This window comes from Thalassophryne amazonica, chromosome 2, assembly GCF_902500255.1.
Source record: "Thalassophryne amazonica chromosome 2, fThaAma1.1, whole genome shotgun sequence".
NCBI lineage: Eukaryota > Metazoa > Chordata > Actinopteri > Batrachoidiformes > Batrachoididae > Thalassophryne > Thalassophryne amazonica.
The window spans coordinates 108,654,724-108,675,020 of record NC_047104.1 but is presented as its reverse complement, the minus strand read 5'-3'; the positions used below and the strand labels follow the sequence as shown (position 1 = coordinate 108,675,020).

The window sequence follows — 20,297 nt, the reverse complement described above, 5'->3', positions numbered from 1 at the left end:
ATTATCTGGGAACTACTTTTTGCGCAGGAATTCATCAAGCACGTCGGCCGCGCACTAATACAGAATATACAGAAACTGTATATCGTTGTTCGGCCAAAACGAGACTGTCCACTGCCTGAGCTCGTCGCGCACATGGCTGTTTGGTTTGTTCCACCCCCCCGCGGAATGGTCGGCTCTGCGGCTGTCTGTCCAATCACAGGCCGTGTTTAGCGGTGACGTAGATTATCAGTCTTGAACCTGTTGCGACGCACGCAGAGTCCACGTCTTTTTCCTCCGTGACCTCCTTCAGTTTGTGCAGCCTGTGGAGCGAAATGGAGAAGGACAATCTGTGCATGGTGCTACACTCCAAAAGAAACTTCAGACTGGTAGGACATTCTCCGCCAACTTTTTCTTTTTGGCGCATTCACACAGGACGCGATTTACGCAAACTGCGTCCTGTGTGAATGCGCAGTGACACATTTTGACAGTGCATGAGTTCCCTGCTGAACTGAGACAAACTTTACTTTCTTCTAGGAAAAGCGTCCTGTGCAGGAACCAGGCCCTAACGGTACTGTGTGCGATGGAGCAGTTTTTATATTAAGAACACAGGTGCTGTGTGCATGAAAGTGTTGTGGTTTATTTCACACTCAGTCGGTGGTTTTCTGCTTGCAGGCTGTCTTATCGGTGTTATTACATTACCTATCGAGAAGTCCTACCGAGCCTTCACTGGGCATGCGCACAAGAAACAAAAATAATTCTTCAGCAGTCAGTATTAATTGTTTTCCAAGTTAATAATTGATTTTGAATCATTGAATTTACTTTTGGCTCGTGCCTTGTTTTTTTGATTGATATTCTCTGTATAGAGGGTTTTCATGTGACGTATCGGTCACGTCATTTTGTGTCCCACGCCCATTCTGGATTACGACGCGGTGGCTGCTGTGTTACGCTACGTGCATTTGGCGAACAATTGCAGAAGCTTCAACGTCGGTGTGAAGAAGCCTCACGGCACCGTGGCGCTGAGAGAGATCCGCCGCTACCAGAAATCCACTGCTCCCAGAATTTTATTTTATTTTATTCTGCAATAAAATTATATAAAAATACATAAAAATACCCCAGAGGATAACACAAGAACGCTTCCAATATGGATGCTTATTTACATTGTGGTCCTCGAGCACCGAGCTGCTGATCCGCAAGCTGCCCTTCTAGCGCCTGGTGAGAGAAATCTCTCAGGACTTCAAGACGACTTCCGCTTTCAGAGCTCTGCCGTGATGCTCTGCAGGAGGCCGGCGAGGCTGACCTGGTCGGCAGCTTCCTAGTTCACAATATCGCAGTGTGACACTATCGGCCAGTTTGTTACATCACCACTAAATTCACTATCTGGTATAAGATACGGATCCACTGAACCAACTGCTACACATCTATCATGATAAATAGACTTATCTCAAGGATTTAAAGCATCGTAATAACCGTACATTCTCTCCATTTTTCTATCACGCGCCAGCCTCCTTGTAATCCAGAATGGAGACGGCACCTGTCCTGCAGCAAATCGGTCACGTGATTGAAAACCCTCTATAGGTACAGTTGGACATCCAGGTCCTTGATGCGCGTGCACAAAGCAACGCGCATAGTAACCAGTGAGGCGCTGAAAACGAACCGCTATCTTTTCTACTTGACATCCATCTTGCTCGCATTATTGTGCCACATTCTTTTCTACTTAATATGCACCAGTTTTCACAGAGAATGCCACGATCGTGTGTTGCAGTTGGCTGTACCAACCACAATAAGTTAAAAGATCAAAAAGTGCATTTTTTTTTAGCTCCCAAAGCGGCACAAAAGTCCAGACAGAAGGGATAAATGGCTGGCTGCTATCAGTCAAGTAAACGAGGATGGTCATGGGAATCACCCCGCCGGATTGCTAGTTGGCATCGTTTATGGTCGGAACTACGACGGTATCTGATCTTCTTCAAACCGCTGACTTTAGTTCTTGATTAATGAAAACATTCTTGGCAAATGCTTTCGCTTTCGTCCGTTTTGCGCCAGTCCAAGAATTTCACCTCTAGCGGCACAATATGAATGCCTCCTGCCATCCTTCTTAATCATGGCCCCAGTTCAGAGGAAGAAAACCCACAAAATAGAACCGGAGTCCTATTCCATTATTCCTAGCTGGGGTATTCAGGCGACTGGGCCTGCTTTGAACACTTAATTTTTTTCAAAGTAAATACTTCAGACTAGAGCCGATATATTATCGGCCGATATAAGCCCTTTTCAAAGTACTCACTATCGGCTGAAATTTTGCCGATAGAACGTCAATAATTTCTCATAAACAGAACCGTTACTGAAATAATGTTTGTGTCGGCAATGTAAAATGTCCTTGCACCGTTTGTCCAGCAGATGGAGCTCTGACTCCATTCAACTGAGAGCTGCTTAAATGTGTTCATCGCCGGCCCCTGTAGTTTGCCGTCACACTGCACTGATCAGCTGACAAAACCATATAAGTAAGTTTATAAGGCTGTTGTTTGTAATAACTTTGCAATTACATTCACCCCACATTTCTCCCGTTTCAGTTCAACTCAGTTTGATTAACTCAGTTTATGTAGTAATGTATCAAATGTGCTTCATTGCATCAGTCATGCTTTTTATTAAGCCCACGTTGTGTACACCTTATTTCTAGCATGAAAAACTTTCCTTTACTGCTAAGAGGTTGAAACATTCAGATTCACTGGTCGTCCGGAAGTGTTCTGGGAATTACTGCCATTCACCATTAATCCTCTGGGGCCGATGCCATCGTATACGACGGCTGGGACCAAGCTTTACTAAATTGTAAATAACTTTTTAATGATATGAGATAGAAACTTACTTTTTATTTTTTGCTGAAAAGTTAACTCTGTGGACTTTTGATCCACCGTCGGCCATCTTGGTACTCCTCATAGAAGATGTGTGATGACGTGCGCAATGTGAGTGTCCAATCAGAATCGGTTCTCCGTCACATGGTTTCCCAAAATCCAATCGTAGGGCAGATTTACCTCACGTGATATGGCAACAATCGTTTTCAGGAGTGATATCTTACTAGTTGGCCCGTTTGAATAGCCCCCTAACTGCTCCAATGCACCTTGCGCCATTACGCACAGCGAAAGTGAAAGTGAGCAGACGGCGCCGACATAGAGCCTCTGATGACAATCACACGTGCTCAAATAGACCGTGTAAGTATCAGGATTGCTACACTAGTTTGCATGTGAATGTTTACTGGATAACTCTGGCAAGCTCTCTGGCTGAGGCGTAAAGCACTGTGTTTATCATATCATATCATATGAGGACACAGCTTCAGCTTTTAGCTCATACCTTTTTTGTTAAGGGTCCAAAAAAGAACATTTTATTAATAATAAAAAAAAAACAAAAAAACAGCTGTTTCATCGGCTATCGGCAAATCAGCCAATTTATTGATTATCGGCATTTTTTCATCCAAATATCGTTATCGGCATCGGCCTCAAAAAATCCATATCGGTCAGGCTCTACTTCAGACCCCGCGGGACACTCAGCTAAGAGCATCGAGGGGGCGCTGAGAGGCAGGGGCTGGGACAGACGGTAGCTTGCCTGCGGCGGGCCGTTAGCTTGATCCCGAGATCCAACTACGAGCTTTTTAACTGCAGCAACTTTTGCACACCTAGCAAGGCTCTTCACATACTCCTACACCATTTGGCATGACCAAAATGGCAGGCCTTTGTGAATAAACAGCAGTAAAGACAAGTATAACAACAATGGTTGTGAGTGCACGTACAGTTTGTTTTCAGCGGTAATCCAAAATGGCGGCGGAAGTGACGTAGGCCCGATGGTACATATTGACTCAGTTGCACATCAGGGTACTCAGTCTGAAGTCTTAGCAACGCCGGCTGGGGTGTAAACAATCAATAGCAGACAGTAGGCCTGGGTGAGTTGGCCTAAAAATAAAATCATTTTAAAATATGTGAATTATGTCGGTATCGGAACCCGATACCCGTCTGGGATTGGATCAGTCCCATCCCCAGTATAGAGCCATATTTAAGTCAGAGTGTGCTGGAAGATGGGATAACCGTTGTCGAGTCTTCTTCTTCTGTGTTGTGTCACAGTGGCGGCACATATGACTGCGTCTGCCCTTTGGCTGTTAGATTAGATATAACTTTACTGATCACTCAGACTCCCTCAGGGAAACTGCACCATTTACCAGACAACACCATTTCACTGTCTACACACAGAATCCATACACACAAAAGTCAGTTTTGGATTTCTGTACTCTCAGGGCATTTTTGAAAAGTGCCAGATTGGGGAGGGGAGAACGGTGGATTAGCGTGGATGGAATGCCAAAATGGTTAGACGATTTCCTTTAAAACATGATAGTGTAGATTGGGCCTGTGTCTGTCTGGTTGATGTGATTCACCACTGTCTGCAGGGGTGGAGTCTAAAAATGCAGACATCAAGTCAGACAAGTTCTACTTCATGTTGTTTCTGTGAACTGATATATAATGTCATTCTGTTTGTCTTCTTTGTAGAAAGAGAATAAATGTAAAGAATAAAAATATGAGCTACAAGGATGTTATTCTTACAACAACAATCTTTTTAACTAAACTTTATGTTGGATGAGATCACTCATATCGCAAAACAACAAAAACAGAATATGGACTTGATGGGGAAAAATAAAGGAGCTGAAAATAAAATAATGACGAGAAGGACAAAAAAATCGTGTTACTGATTTGAAGCAATATTCCTGAATGAATGACCTAGTCATCAGTGGTTTGGAAACAAAGCTCTGGTCATACGCCAGAGCAGCAGCGATGGAGAGGGAGCTCACTGAGCCGGACCTGGGGTCCATTGAGCAGTAGGTGATTGGCTTTTTTGAGACCAACGGGATCACTATGGAAAGCAGTGCCATTGAGGCGTGTCATCCCCTTCCCAGGAAAAACAAGAAGATTAAGCCAGCCACATTAATTTTGTAAACAAAAAAACAGCACTGCTCAAACAGGTGAGCAAGCTGAGAGGAGCTGACATCTACCTCAACGAGCACCTGACCAAGAAAAACTCCAATATCACCAGACAAGCCCACATTCTGAAGAAGCAAAACTGAATTCAATCAACATGGGCATCAAACTGCAAGGTGTTCATCAAGCTGCATGGATCACCTGAAGAGGCCAAAGTACTGCTGATGGAGAAAGCTATGAGCTGGACAGGGACACGTGACTGAGTCAACATCAACGTATGAATAATGAACAGTACAGTACAGTAGGTACTGACTACTATCTCTGTAGAGCAAACTGATAACATCCTACATGACCATCATCACCATTGATGGAAATAAACACAGTTACTAACGGCATTATTTTTTTCAGTAACAGGTAATTTAACTAATTATTGATTCCATCGTTACAATGCCATTGCCATTACTGACAATAAAATGCGGCACGTTACCCAAATTAAAGTTATTGAAGCTGATTGAATCGCTCTCGGCCATGGCTGAGCTGCAAATTTTTTTTTTTTTTTTTGGTGAAAGAAGTTATGGTGATTGGCTAAGGAAGAGTAAAATTTCACGGTAAGCCAACCAGAGGCAGAGGTCGGCGGGAATTCACACACATACACAAACATGCACAGTCACCTCACATACAACTGAGACATGCAGCATTAGCGTTTTTCAAATGGAACTAAAGACATTACTTCCCCTTATTGAGATTGAAGAGAAGAATGTACATGTGAACGAGCATCATTTAATTTTAAATTTATTTGATGGCCAGTTGCGGCCTATTGAGGTGCACTATAAGTAAAAAATTCTAAAATATCTACTATGTTTGATTATTCCACTATTATAAACATAGTAATGATATGTATTAAATTTGATAGGTGTCTTTTCTTACATTGTCCCACAGCAACATTAAAATAGTGTAGATTGTTGTTGTTTTCTCTTAACAATTTATTAAGTGTACATTTCATTCATTAAATATATTTAATATTCAGTTTTTATAATTGAATATACAGTTAAATTTAAAGTTCTGTTGGGGGGGTGTCCAAATTCATTGACTTTTTTTTAACATGTTAAAATGTAATGCAATAGTTACTTTCCACAGTAACTACTGACTTCTGTAATGCTGTAACTCAGTTACCAAGTTAGTTTTTGGGAGAATAACTATAATTACTGTTTTTAAAGTAATGTACCCCAACACTGGTCATTACTGACCGTAATGATTAATCATTACTGACCGTAATGATTAATCATTTTCTGAAGGTGATAATGAAATTACAACATCCTTGGAAACAGATTATGCGTCATTCGCCTGTGAGCAGGCTTTGAGTGAGGAGTGGTCCACCCTCTCGTCGTTTTTTTCATTGTTTAGGAATGGCTCAGAGACTGCCGCTTTGCTTGATCAAACTTTTTTCAGGAACTGTGAGGGACATCAAAGTGGACACCATTCGAGAAATTCAGATGGTTTTTGGTGAAAATTTTATGGGCTTCAAAGAGATTACGGAGTGTTACTGTCGCTTTAAGGACGGCCCAAAGCGACTGGTGGTGCGCCGTGCTCCGAAGCCGCCATCGACAGGCTGAGCGACCATTTCATTTCTAAACGGATGGCTGTGTGGATCCGTGACCATCGTGTGCAATTTCTCTGGTTATCACAAGAGCTGGACATCAACCATTTTCCGGCAGATTTCATTTTAACAAGAGATTTTGTCATGGAAAGCCGAGGGGAGGCTTCGCGCGTCACGATGGATTCGCTACTGGAACGAGACAAAACCACCTCCGTTTTGGTCTCACATGACGGCTTTGAGATGGCGTTCAGACAGCTGTCGGTGGTTTTTCCATCGAGTGATTATCCGAGAAATTGTGGATGTGCCTGGACATGCCAGAACATGTCCTGTGAGGCTTCATCATGGCGTTGCTTTGTGCCATGCGGCACTGCTGCGACGCTCGAAGCCTCCTCTCCTCTTTCCATTACAAAAACTCCTGTAACAGTGGAATGTGCCGTTCATTTCCAAACTGGATGCTGTGTTTTATCCGGGATGTCATCTGACTAGCACAGGAATTGTGAAAAGACGTGGACATCAGCACTTTTTCGGCACATTGAGACAGACGTGCGGAGGAATTCCGCACGTCGCGGCGGTTCCGCATGGCGCAAAGCAACAAAATCTCTTGTTAAAAGTGAAATCTGCCGGAAAATGGTTGATGTCCAGCTCTTGTGATAACCAGAGAAATTGCACACGATGGTCACGGATCCATACAGCCATCCGTTTAGAAATGAAATGGTCGCTCAGCCTGTCGATGGCGGCTTCGGAGCGCGGCGCACCACCAGTCGCTCTGGGCCGTCCTTAAAGCGACAGTAACACTCCGTAATCTCTTTGAAGCCCATAAAACTTTCACCAAAAACCATCTGAATTTCTCGAATGGTATCCACTTTGATGTCCCTCACAGTTTCTGAAAAAATTTTGATCAAGCAAAGCGGCAGTCTCTGAGCCATTCCTAAACAATGAAAAAAACGACGAGAGGGTGGACCACTCCTCACTCAAAGCCTGCTCACAGGTGAATGACGCAACCGACAGGCGTGAAAAAACTCATGCATGCGCATGAAGGTTCAAGCTTGGCTGACGCAATCACACGTGATTCAAATCCATATCGTTTTTGAAAAAAATAATAAGGTCAGATACTTTTCTAATAGACCTCGTATTTCAGGCATGAACCGAGAAAACATTTACAAAAAATAAGAGTCAGAAGAATATTTTTATCTGTGGTTACGTCAATATAGACATACTTAAGGCAAAGCAACATAAAAGAACTGAGGAAATGAACAGAAAGAGAAATAAATTGTATAAACAATTTATGAAACAAAGAACTATTGAGGCAGAAGAGAAATATAAAGAAATAAATTATGAGATTAGAAAAACCTTTCACTGCTAGACTCACCAACTTCATTGATTTAATAATCAATATGAATTCAGAACCAGCAGCTCAACTTCACTTGTTCTGACTGAATTCCTCAAGGAGCTCACAAAGAGCATAGAAATGAAAATGCACTCAGTGGGAATCTTCATAGATTAAAAAAAGGCTTTTGACACCATTAACTACAATATATTGATTGAAAAATGGAAAGGTATGGCATCAGGGGAACGGTACTGAACTGTCTGGAAAGCTATTTAACAAACAGGCAGCATTTTACACACACACACACACACACACACACACACACACACACACACACACACACACACACACACACACACACACACACACACACACACACACACACACACACACATATATACCTCAACAAAAATATAAACGCAACACTTTTGGTTTTGCTCCCATTTTGTATGAGATGAACTCAAAGATCTAAAACTTTTTCCACATACACAATATCACCATTTCTCTCAAATATTGTTCACAAACCAGTCTAAATCTGTGATAGTGAGCACTTCTCCTTTTCTGAGATAATCCATCCCACCTCACAGGTGTGCCATAACAAGATGCTGATTAGACACCATGATTAGTGCACAGGTGTGCCTTAGACTGTCCACAATAAAAGGCCACTCTGAAAGGTGCAGTTTTATCACACAGCACAATGCCACAGATGTCGCAAGATTTGAGGGAGCGTGCAAGTGGCATGCTGACAGCAGGAATGTCAACCAGAGCTGTTGCTCGTGTATTGAAAGTTCATTTCTCTACCATATGCCATCTCCAAAGGCGTTTCAGAGAATTTGGCAGTACATCCAACCAGCCTCACAACCACAGACCACGTGTAACCACACCAGCCCAGGACCTCCACATCCAGCATGTTCACCTCCAAGATCGTCTGAGACCAGCCACTCGGACAGCTGCTGGAACAATCGGTTTGCATAACCAAAGAATTTCTGCACAAACTGTCAGAAACCGTCTCAGGGAAGCTCATCTGCATGCTTGTCGTCCTCATCGGAGTCTCGACCTGACTCCAGTTCGTCGTCGTAACCGATTTGAGTGGGCAAATGCTCACATTCGCTGGCATTTGGCACGTTGGAGAGGTGTTCTCTTCACGGATGATGCGAAGGAGATGTGTTGCGCTGCATGAGGCAAATGGTGGTCACACCAGATACTGACTGGTATCCCCCCCCAATAAAACAAAACTGCACCTTTCAGAGTGGCCTTTTATTGTGGGCAGTCTAAGGCACACCTGTGCACTAATCATGGTGTCTAATCAGCATTTTGGTATGGCACACCTGTGAGGTGGGATGGATTATCTCAGCGAAGGAGAAGTGCTCACTATCACAGATTTGACTGGTTTGTGAACAATATTTGAGGGAAATGGTGATATTGTGTATGTGGAAAAAGTTTTAGATCTTTGAGTTCATCTCATACAAAATGGGAGCAAAACCAAAAGTGTTGCGTTTATATTTTTGTTGAGTATATATATATATACACACGCATGCCTTGTGAAACTGCAGACGGCTGTTAAAGTTTGTGTCCTTTTTTCTTCTCTTTTATTTCACCTTGCCATGTAATGCTGTGTTTATGCATAGGCAGGACAAATGTCATATTTGCGTCAATCGTGGCACATTCCTGACATTCTTAACGTGACTTAATGAATCTGAATAGGTTTCTTAATAGTACGTGTTGGTGCGTGATATTCATGATTTTCGTGGGGCATGTTTTGGCTGTCAGAAAATCTTCCACGAATGTCACGCACCATCCTCATTTTGCCTCATGTCGTGGAGGTCGCAACTGAGCATGTTGATCCTGTCTTGATTAGTGGTGATCCTTAATAGAGCATGACAGACATGACATTATTCTCTAACGTGCGGACAATTAAATCCTGCTGCACCGCATTCAGCTTCATTGCTGCAGTATGCTAAACAAGGACAGTGATGCCAAGTCAGCTAAAAGTCTCGTTCCAATGCTCTTCAGCGTGCTCCTGCAGGTATTCCACCTGCTGCTGTGCTTGATGTTTGGGAACTCAAGGGAGACGAGAGCCGCGTGCAGCCAGACATGTGGCTTGCTCCGTCTCCTCCTCTCTGCGCCACTCCATGGCACATAGCCCAACTTAGCATGCAATCACAAAGTTCTTCTGCTGTGGATTAATCTGGATTTTGAGGAGCAAACTGGAGTGATCTGAATTGTTCAGTAGCTGATGGTAGGATGAATATGGGTGTGTGTGGAGACAATTCGCCTCATTCACAACGTGACAGAACGATGTGCTGTTATGTGCAGCAGCACACAACAACGTGGAACATTATTCTTGAGCGTGCATAATGGTTCATGATAATTCGCCAGCAACACATGCCATTAATCATAATGCGTGGTAACAGGTTGCAGCAGTTCCTGAGGACATCTGACACCTCTGCCCCAAATCATCACATTCGTGATCATCGGCCAAGAATGTATACTTCGTGGCATTCGTGACTTGTCGTTATGTGTAAATGCAGCATAACGTATCCTTCTAACATTGTGACTGTTACACACACATTATATATAGATGCACACACGTTTTGTACAGATAGGTGACTATTAATCATCATGTATAAATATCGCCTGTGGTGTACCTGAGGGATCAGTTTTGAGTCCACAACTGTTCCCTGTGTACATAAATGACATGTGTCAGGTGTCTAAAACTTTAAAATTTATTCTGTTTTGCTGATAACACAATTGTTTTTTTCTCTCTCTGGGGAAAATTTACAGCTGCCTTTGAGAGATATCACAACAGAAATGAATACATTAAAAGAGGCAGCGTGATTAAAAAAATCTTTAAATAAAACAAAATGTATGTTTGGAAATCATTGTATAGATGCAGAGGTGCAAAAGAAAATATTATTATTGAAAAAAAATGTATGAAAATAAATTTCTGGGTATGATATTGGACCACAAAATCAGTTGGAAATCCCACATAAGTTGTATTCTATAAAAGATGGCGAGGAGTGTGGCAGATTATCTACAAAGCAAAAAATGATTTACTTCTGGGCATTATTTAAAAAAATGTTTTGTGACAGGGATGGGGGTTACAAGAAGTTATAGAAGAGAATTAAACTAAAAAAAGCACTGTGTTTGCACAACTATGAAGAGTGTGTGTATTTCAGCTTGTGGGGTGGATTTGTAGAATGGGCTGGATGAAGAATTACAGAGTAACACTGATATAGAGCAGGTTTTAAAAAATGTACAGAAGGAAGACTTTAAGAATGTATACAGACAAACAAGTTCACAATGACAGATGAGATTATGTCTAGATGCATCTTTTTGACAGTTTTTATTTAATTATGTATTTTTGTTCTTTATTTTTCGGCACTGTATGGGTATTGGACTGTAAATACCTTGGATTTACGTGGTGATGTAACTGAGTTGTCATTTATTTTAAAATATGAACAGTAAGATGAGGTTAGGAGTTTAAGTGTTTACTTCTACTCCATTTCAAACATTTTCTTAATTGACATGTTTTTTCTTGTGGATTATCATCATTATTTTATTTTTCCTTTCAGAGACATCCTTTAACCGTCGTCTAGCTTTGTTTCTGTAGCTGGCGCTTTGTCAGAATTTTCAAACTATGAAAACTCTGAACAAATCCTGACGACAACCTCAATACGTTCGTAATCTGTTTTGCTTTGTGTCTTGACAGTTCCTCATCATTTGCGTAGTTCCCGTACTGTCAGCGTTCCATTGATTGTTGTCCAACTTCATCCAGCTTCTCTCTCTCTCTCTCTCTCAATGTCTCTGGCTGTTACGTGTGTGTCAAGCAACGCAGCTGCAGCGAATCTGTGTCACAGACTTGCTGCAGAAATGATCACACACTGGTACTTTGTTTTGATTTTGTTTGTAAGCGTCAAGGTCACCGCTCGCTTAGTTTTTCTTTTGGTAGTTTCAGTCTTTTTTGTGCTCTGCACGTGCAGGCTTTTCGGTGATGGGAGAAGTCCATGATCATTCGTCCACTTTTTCTCGACGATTTGTGACTTTGGGACTTTTCTTCCTTAGTTCAGCTAACGCCGTGACCGGTCCCTAAAGTGCAGTGCTCCATAAGTCCTGGAGTTGATCAGTCTTACAGCCTCTGGATAGAAGCTGCGTTTGTGCATAGTTGTTCTTTCCCTGATGCTCTCTGCAGCCTCCTGCCTGAGGGGAGCAGTTCAGTTTGTGGGCTGGGTGGGAGGGGGCTGCACTGCTCCTGCACCTGCTGGTATAGATGTCCTCAATGGAAGGGAGGCTGCAGTGAGTGATGTTCTGGGCGGCTACCACCACCCTCTGCAATGCCTTCTTGTTGCAGTGGAGCAGTGCCCGTACCAGGTGATGATGGAGAAGGTGAGTGCGCTCTCCACCACACACCTGTAAAAAGCTACCAGCACAGAGTTGTCAAGTCCAGCCTGCTTCAGCAAACTGAGGAAATATAGGCATTGGTGGGCCTTCTTAATGATGTTCACAGAGTTAATGGTCTATATCAAGTCCTTGGAAAGGACTAAGGTATTTCAGACTGTGGGCTTTTTCCACTGCTGTTTCATTGCTAAACAGGGGCGAGAGGGTGTGGCTTTGTCTCCTAAAGTCCACGACCAGTCCCTTTGTCCTTCCCACACTGATACTTATTTTTCTGACACCAGTGCACCAGATCTTTTACCTCCTGCCGGTACTAGGACTCATCATTGTGGAATATCAGACTCACCACTGCTATGACGTCCAGAAATTGTGACATTTGCTGGTGTTTTAAAGTGTGACATGCCAATGTCGGGCGGTGCTGGCAAAAGTCGGACTTAAGTTCTAACTGACATGTAGTGCGCTGGTCCACAAAGCAAAATGTCTAGCCATCTTGCCTTTCAGGGTGAAGGCACATGGACCCATATTCAGCTGGAAATTGCAATCACGTGACTTCTGTTGGAGGTGTCGTCACACAGATTTGATGTTTGGGTAGTTTTTCACTTTTGTAAGTTAAGTTTATGGTACGGTTGTAGTAAATTTGTATTGTACAGGTTAGATTTTTCAGTCATTAGTGAAAAAAACTAATTGATCACATGACCACTGTAAATGTGGTCACGTGATAGCTGCCGAAAAAATAGACTGAGAATTATTGTTCCAGTAGCCTGAAAGACAGCCACTGCACCACTGATAGTTGACAGAGGTTCATCATATGGGACGAAATTTGTTAAAATATCATTGAAGTAAAAAAAAAAAACACCAGCTTCATAGTGGACACAGAGAGAAGGATTTTCTTTAAAAGATGTGATAATTTAGGCACAGCTTGCCAGAAGGCACATGGGAGATTCAGGCCTAAATGTAGTCAGTTTCCTTGTATTAAAACTAATTTAAAATCTTCCGTACCTGACTGCTTTTCTTTGCGCATTTGATCATTACTGGTGTGAAGTATTTCAAACTGCTTCTAAACTGCTCACCATGTTTTGTGCACAGATGTTTTGCTGCAGATGCACTCTGTTGGAATCTGTGGATCGGATGTGCACTTTTGGCATGATGGCCGTATTGGTGACTTTGTGGTTGCACAACCCTTGGTGTTGGGGCACGAGGCATCTGGGCGAGTGGTGAAGGTTGGATCAGCAGTCAAGCACCTCAAAGTAGGTAAGTGGGGGGGTGGGGAGGTGGGAGTGGGGGTTCCAGAGGCGTCCACTGCAGACGGGGAAGCAGACCTATAAAGTACTAATCCTGCAAATTTGACTTTCACTATTATCATTTTCATGCTTGAATGTATTTACATAAAGTTTGCCAAAGCAAACTGTGCTGTGACCTTGTGTTTGTCGTAGGTGACAGAGTGGCTATTGAGCCAGGCGTGCCCCTCGAAATGGATGATTTTGTCAAACAGGGTCGCTACAACTTAACTCCTTCAATATACTTCTGTGCCACGCCTCCTGACGATGGAACCCTGTGTCGATATTACACACACAATGCCAACTTCTGTTACAAGTAACTGCAAGACTGTTGGTGCAGCACAGGTTATGTAACGACTCGCACTCTCTCTAACCGTCTTGCTTACATCCTCTTCTGGCTGTCTTCTCTTGCACTTTTTCCTGTTCCTCTTTTCAACTGTCCAGGTTACCTGATAACCTGACGTTTGAGGAGGGCGCTCTGGCTGAACCGCTGTCTGTGGGGATCCACACCTGTCGCAGAGCTGGAGTATCCATTAATAGCACTGTGCTCATCTGTGGTGCAGGTCAGAACGTAAATAACTCGTTAACACAAGCAACCAAACTCACTGCTACTGGTTTGAGATGTTGCAGATTACAGTGAGGACATTTCAGTGCATGCCGGAATCTAATTGCATGATGTTAACTGTATGTCTTTCCAAGTAAGGAATCTAAAGGACAAGTGCAGTTATAAAAGAGGACTCACACTCACTCAACAAAATTCAAGTCAGGAAAAACTATTAGATATTAACTTTCCATTGCTTAACATGCACATTAAGTGTGCACTTGGTGTCTGCTGAACGTACGTTGATGGCATGAACACTGCCCCCGGTGTCTTAGAATTACTTTATTGCAGTCTGTGGCCCAGGTGAGAGCAGGTTTCCTTATCGCACATTCATATTTTCAGTGTTGGTCTGCATGTGTCGAGTACCAAACTCTTTTTCATGCAGTTTCTACAGTAGCATAAGGTTATTTATTGCTTTCTGCAGGACCTATCGGTTTGATATGCATGGCTGTGGCCAGAACAATGGGGGCTTCAAGGACCATCATCCTTGGTATAGAACCAAGAAAACCTTTGTTTTTGAACTGTTGATGTTCCAATTTTCCAAACCATGGGTCCTTTTTTTGTTTTTCATCCTGTCCTACTGTGTTTAACTGCCACTGCTGTCAGATGTGAACCCACAGCGCTTGAAACTGGCCAAGGAAATGGGTGCTGACTTTACTCTGACAGTGGAGCAAGGGGATGCACCAAAGCAGGTGGCCAAGAGTGTGCAAGACTTGCTGGGAGTTGAGCCCCACATTGCGATCGACTGTACTGGTGCCGAGTCCTGCATCCAAACTGGAATCTATGTACGTAACCACAGCTCAGGCCATATGTTTACATGCACCTTGGCTAAAAAGCTTTCAAAATCAACTTTTCTTATTGCCACTAGGGCTGGGCAGTTAAACAGTCCCAATCCTGGATCGTGGTTAAAGTTATGTTAATTTCTGCGATAAGCTTTGTACAATTTTACTTGAAGGGCAGATTTAAGATCCGATCACATAGCAGACAGGCTCTGTATTCATATAGCGTGTATACAGTGAGACAAAAAAGTATCTGATCCACTGTCAGTTTTGCAAGTTTTCCCACCTGCAAAGAATGGAGAGGTCTGTAATTTTATTGTAGGTACACTTCAACTGTGAGAGACACAATCAAAAAAAAAAAATCATAAAATCACATTGTATGATTTTTAAATAATTTGCATGTTATTGCATGAAATAAGTGGCTCGGGCATCTTTTCCGGATGTCCCCTGGACGCCTTGCTGGAGAGGTGTTCCGGGCACGTCCCACTGGGAGGAGGCCCCAGGGAAGACCCAGGACACGCTGGAGGGACTACATCTCTCAGCTGGCTTGGGAACGCCTTGGGGTTCCCCCGGAGGAGCTGGGGGAGGTGTGTGTGGATCGGGAGGTCTGGGCGGCTTTGCTTGAGCTGCTGCCCCCGCGACCCGACTCCGGATAAAGCGGAAGAAAATGGATGGATGGATAGAAAAACACACCTTAATATTTGGTACAGAAACCTTTTTCCTGTAGTTCTTGACCAGGTTTGCAAACACTGCAGCAGGGATTTTGGTCCACTCCTCCATACAGATCTTCTCCAGATCTTTCAGGTTTCCAGTTTCAGCTCCCTCCAAAGATTTTCTATTGAGTTCAGGTCTGGAGACTGGCTAGGTCACTCCAGGACTTTGAAATGCTTCTTACGGAGCCCCTCTTTAGTTGCTCTAGCTGTGTGTTTCAGGTCATTGTCATGCTGGAAGACCCAGCCACGACCCATCTTTAATATTGAAGCAGATAACAGAATATTTACATAGGAATCTTTCAAATGGTGAAACAAGCACCAAATTTGGCACAAATACTAGACATTACTCTTTTGTAAAAGCACATCAGCCAAAAATTACACATGGGTCAAATTTAAAAATGCTCCAATCATATTGAAAACTACACCACATTATTTGTCTGAGCATAAAGATTCCAAAAAGGTATAGTTTGGACTATCTGTGATATATTATGGAGTTATGGGGTAAATCAGCAAGAATGGTAAGAAAGGTCAGTGTCAGTTTGTAAAGTGGTCAAAAGTTAAAGTTGCTCCATTTTTGGTATAAAAAAAGTGTAAATTATTGATTGAAATAAAAGGATTAATAAATGGAATAGTTTTGACAGTGTTGAGTGCTTCGTCTCCAAAGTAAAGGTCAAACAAGATAAACGTCCATGCAACATGTTTCAAAAAAGCTGGGACAGTGGTATGTTGACCACTGTGTTACATCACCTTTCCTTCTAACAACACTCAATAAGTGTTTGGGAACTGAGGACACTAATTGTTGAAGCTTTGTAGGTGGAATTCTTTCCCATTTTTGCTTGATGTACGACTTCAGTTGTTCAACAGTCCGGGGGTCTCCTTTGTCATTTTTTGTGCTTCATAATGCGCCATACATGTTCAGTGGGTGACAGGTCTGGACTGCAGGCAGGCCAGTCAAGTACTCGCACTCTGTTGTAACACGTGCAGAATGTGGCTTGGCATTGTCTTGCTGAAATAAGCAGGGACGTCCCTGAAAAATTGTATTCTGGTTTTATTTACATTTTACACAGCATCCCAACTTCATTGGAACTGGGGTTGTACTTATCTTTTTTTCAAAGGGTGAAAAGTACTTATTTGTGTAACTTGAATCAATGGCAGAACTGGTCTAAATCAGCAACTTTTTAATCGGCTTCCTTTCTATCTGTGGGACTCAGGTCAGGGTTTGTTTGTTTTTTCATTTTGCTGTTTGAAAGCCATGTTTCAAACCACTGTTGTAACAACTGTAACATTTGTAATCATAAGTACCATAGCAGGTGCAAATGCACAGTTAGACTTACGACTTTGTCGTAAATGTTAACGTCACTGATACCCCTTACCATGAATATAACAATCTTTTAACAATCTTTTAACAATCTCTTAATAATTGTTACACCATAGTGGTTGCAGCAAAACCACTGTCACAGTGGTTGGAATACACAGTTGCATCCAAGCTTTAGTGTTCTAATGTCTTCAAATGTTGCTTGTGAATTTACAGGTAACATTTTTTTTTTCTTAATGATACCTGACTGACTGTGATAAATCCCACACTTCAAAACAAGAAGCACAAATTCTGACTACATCTGAACACAGTTTTTACATCAAGGTCTGGAAAAAAACAAGTTATGAGATGGATCATATGGTGAACTTTTAAAGAAAATCTCTACTTTTAAACGTTTTCCACCCTCTGCAGGCACACTGAAAGCAGGCAGATACTTTGTTTCGTAAAGGGTTAAGAAAGAATCCAAGTAGTTTATTTGCTGCTAACCTAAAATCGTTCTGAGTGCTTTTTTTATTTTAGAATGTGTTGTGGAGCATCGTGTTGTGGTGCACATGTTCTGCTGAACCCAAAGTGTAATTTAAAGGAAATAACATCTGCACAAGAAGCCATTTTTTCTGCAGTTTTACAGCCCATGTGCACGTGCATCACCATGAGGTGGACATAAATGTTTTACCTTTTACTTTGCTGCAGTGGTAACAGTGCAGACTGTCAGTCACCATTACACAGGCAGTGGTAACGGGTGCAGAGGGGCTGTTGCTCTCCTGGGTGTTTGAATTTAGAATCGGTGCATGAGAGCTGCTCAAGAATGTATTTAAAATAAATTATGAATCATTAGAAATACTTTCTTTGAAGAGTACCAAGCAGTCACACAGTGAGGGGAAAAAAAAAATTATATAGAAATACGATGCATCGATATTCCTTTTATCTCGCGATTCCTTGATTACTTTAACCTGAATAAGGTCATAATTACAGTAACAGTAATCTAATTAAGACATGGAGTATTCTTATTTTAGTCAGATTATTGAAGTGCATTGTGGACATACTCCGTACTCAGACTGTCATATTGTTGGAGTTGTTATGACCCATAAATTTGTGACCCATAAGACATTCATCAGAGTATAATCTGAATGGAATATTCACTAAACTCGTGTAAGGGCAATAGTTGGATAATTGACATCCATATAAACAAAGTCACTGTATTTCTTTCACATATGTATACTGTAGCATTGATCATTACTCCTGAAAAGTACCATTTTATTTCATCTCACCAGGCAGAATTCCTCCAAAAGCCTTTTTTAAATGTTGAAATTGGGTTCTTTCTTAGTTAACAGCCTTTAGGCCATTATATATTCACCAGAGTGCCAAGTATAAAAATAACTGTAAAAATTCAAGCAGGTACTCCAGGAGACTGAGATGAGAAATTTCACTTCCATTCCGTGAGACATTTTGGAAATCTGTCTCATTTCTCTGATCCACCACTCAGCAGCCTTGGGACTGAGGATCCCAGTGGCTGGAGAAGGCCAAGGGGATGTCCATGTTTCATCTGGTTGCAGCAGATACGTAGATGGTGGAGATGGGGATGGATCAGCTGTGTGCCTAGGTGGTTGTCCTTCAGGACTTTAAACATTTCCATGGTGTGGCAGTTGCTCCAAGACTTGACACCGATTACTCAGAAGATGTTATGCATGATAATCACTGGTATTGTTTCCTGTCAGGCAACTCGTCCTGGAGGTGTGGTGGTGCTGGTGGGTGCTTGCTCAAGTATGACCACGGTTCCTCTGATTGATGTCACTATCAAAGAATTGGACATCAGAGGAATATTTCGCTACTGCAACACGTAAGAAAGTATCTATTTTCACTTGTGTGTGTCATGGGAGATGTGGTGGCAGTTGCAGTTATGTTTCACAGATAGCAAAAATGAAGTCAAGTAAAGTTTTTTTGTCTTGCTGTGTTCCAGCTGGCCAACGGCTATAGACATGCTGGCGTCAAAGAAAGTAAACTTGAAGCCCCTGGTGACACACCGTTTTCCCCTGGAGCAGGCTCCTCGTGCCTTTGAGGTAGCGCATCAAGGTCTGGGGGTAAAGATCATGCTAAAGTGTGACCAGAATGACCAGAATCCCTAATAAACGTAGCTGCAGTTGTGCAAGCTTGACCAGTAGAATTGACTCTGCAAGGCAGGCAGGCATTCTCCAACAGGACATTGACCTCAGGAAAGTGTCCCAGTTTAGAACAAACAGCAGTTCTTTGAAAAACAACCTGAGTGCTGTGTCGCTTACAGGGCCACTGCATTGTACAGACAAAACACTAATCAGTATGCTTTGCACTGTATTCTCCCAGTAATTTTTAATATTAATATTCAACAAGAGCTTTACCCTCTAGTTAATTTACTTATAATTTTAAACACTACATTTAGATTTTTTTTTAAAGGCTTTGAATAATAAAACCCAAACAGTCATAGTTTTTTAATTTATTTCTGGGGATTAGTGAGCCGTACCTTTGATTCTCTGTAGTGTAGAGTGAATGGTGCAGTTGGACTGGTGCACCATGGCTCTATGTTGCCCAAAGTGGCGAGTTAATTTTCAGGCCCATTTGTAATGAAATCTGGTCAAAAGCAACACATTTCATCGACTGCCCTGGGCTGCAGAAGCAGGATTTTTTTTTTTCTTTGATTTGTCTATTTTGGATAAATGATACCCACTTCTTTAAATCCATGATTATTTCATTTCCTCTCATATGGGTAGCGTGATTGTAATGGGCAGACACACAGATCACCAAAGAGTACATTGTATGTTTTAAAAGTAAATTTTATTCATACTATTGCTGTTGTACACGCAAAACTTATAAAAATCAGCAGATATGAAAATAGCCCACTTGCTCAAATAAGGTAATTATTAAAGAGGTCATATTGTATAAAACCAGTTTTGTCTACTTTTTAGTTTCATGTTTGAGAATTCATGTTTTAGACATCTCCAAAGTTCCACAATTCCACTCAGTTACACTCAGAAATTCTCCTGCTGTATACGAGGTCTGTTAGAAAAGTATTGGCCTTTTTATTTTTTTCAAAAACCTGATGGATTTGAATCTTGTGTGTTTGCATGAGCAAACCTTGAACCTTCGTGCGCATGTATGAACTTTTTCACGCCTGTCGATTGCGTCATTTGCTGGTAAGCAGCCTTTGTGTGGGACGTGTGCAGCGCGCTTGGCGGATTTTCATTTCAAGGAAAAAGACGGAACGACTGGAGCAGCGCCGCATCAGATTTTGCCAGAAACTGGGCGACAGCCAGGTGGAAACCATTCTGATGATTCAGACGGCTTTCGGTGACTTTTCAGTTGTGTGACTATCTGAGAAATTGTGGAAGAGGTGG

The 20,297-nt window shown here is 42.2% G+C and overlaps 1 protein-coding gene across 1 annotated transcript; it reads left to right on the top strand.

Moving 5' to 3' along the window:
* The first annotated feature begins 250 nt into the window (after positions 1-250).
* Positions 251-20,061, top strand: sord (sorbitol dehydrogenase). Its single transcript, XM_034191440.1, has 9 exons — positions 251-365; positions 514-547; positions 13,334-13,498; positions 13,681-13,840; positions 13,969-14,087; positions 14,550-14,615; positions 14,732-14,910; positions 18,648-18,769; positions 18,890-20,061. The coding sequence occupies exons 1-9, from the start codon at positions 312-314 to the stop codon at positions 19,053-19,055; spliced, it is 1,065 nt and encodes a 354-aa protein (XP_034047331.1). The 5' UTR covers positions 251-311; the 3' UTR covers positions 19,056-20,061.
* The last annotated feature ends 236 nt before the right edge of the window (positions 20,062-20,297 follow it).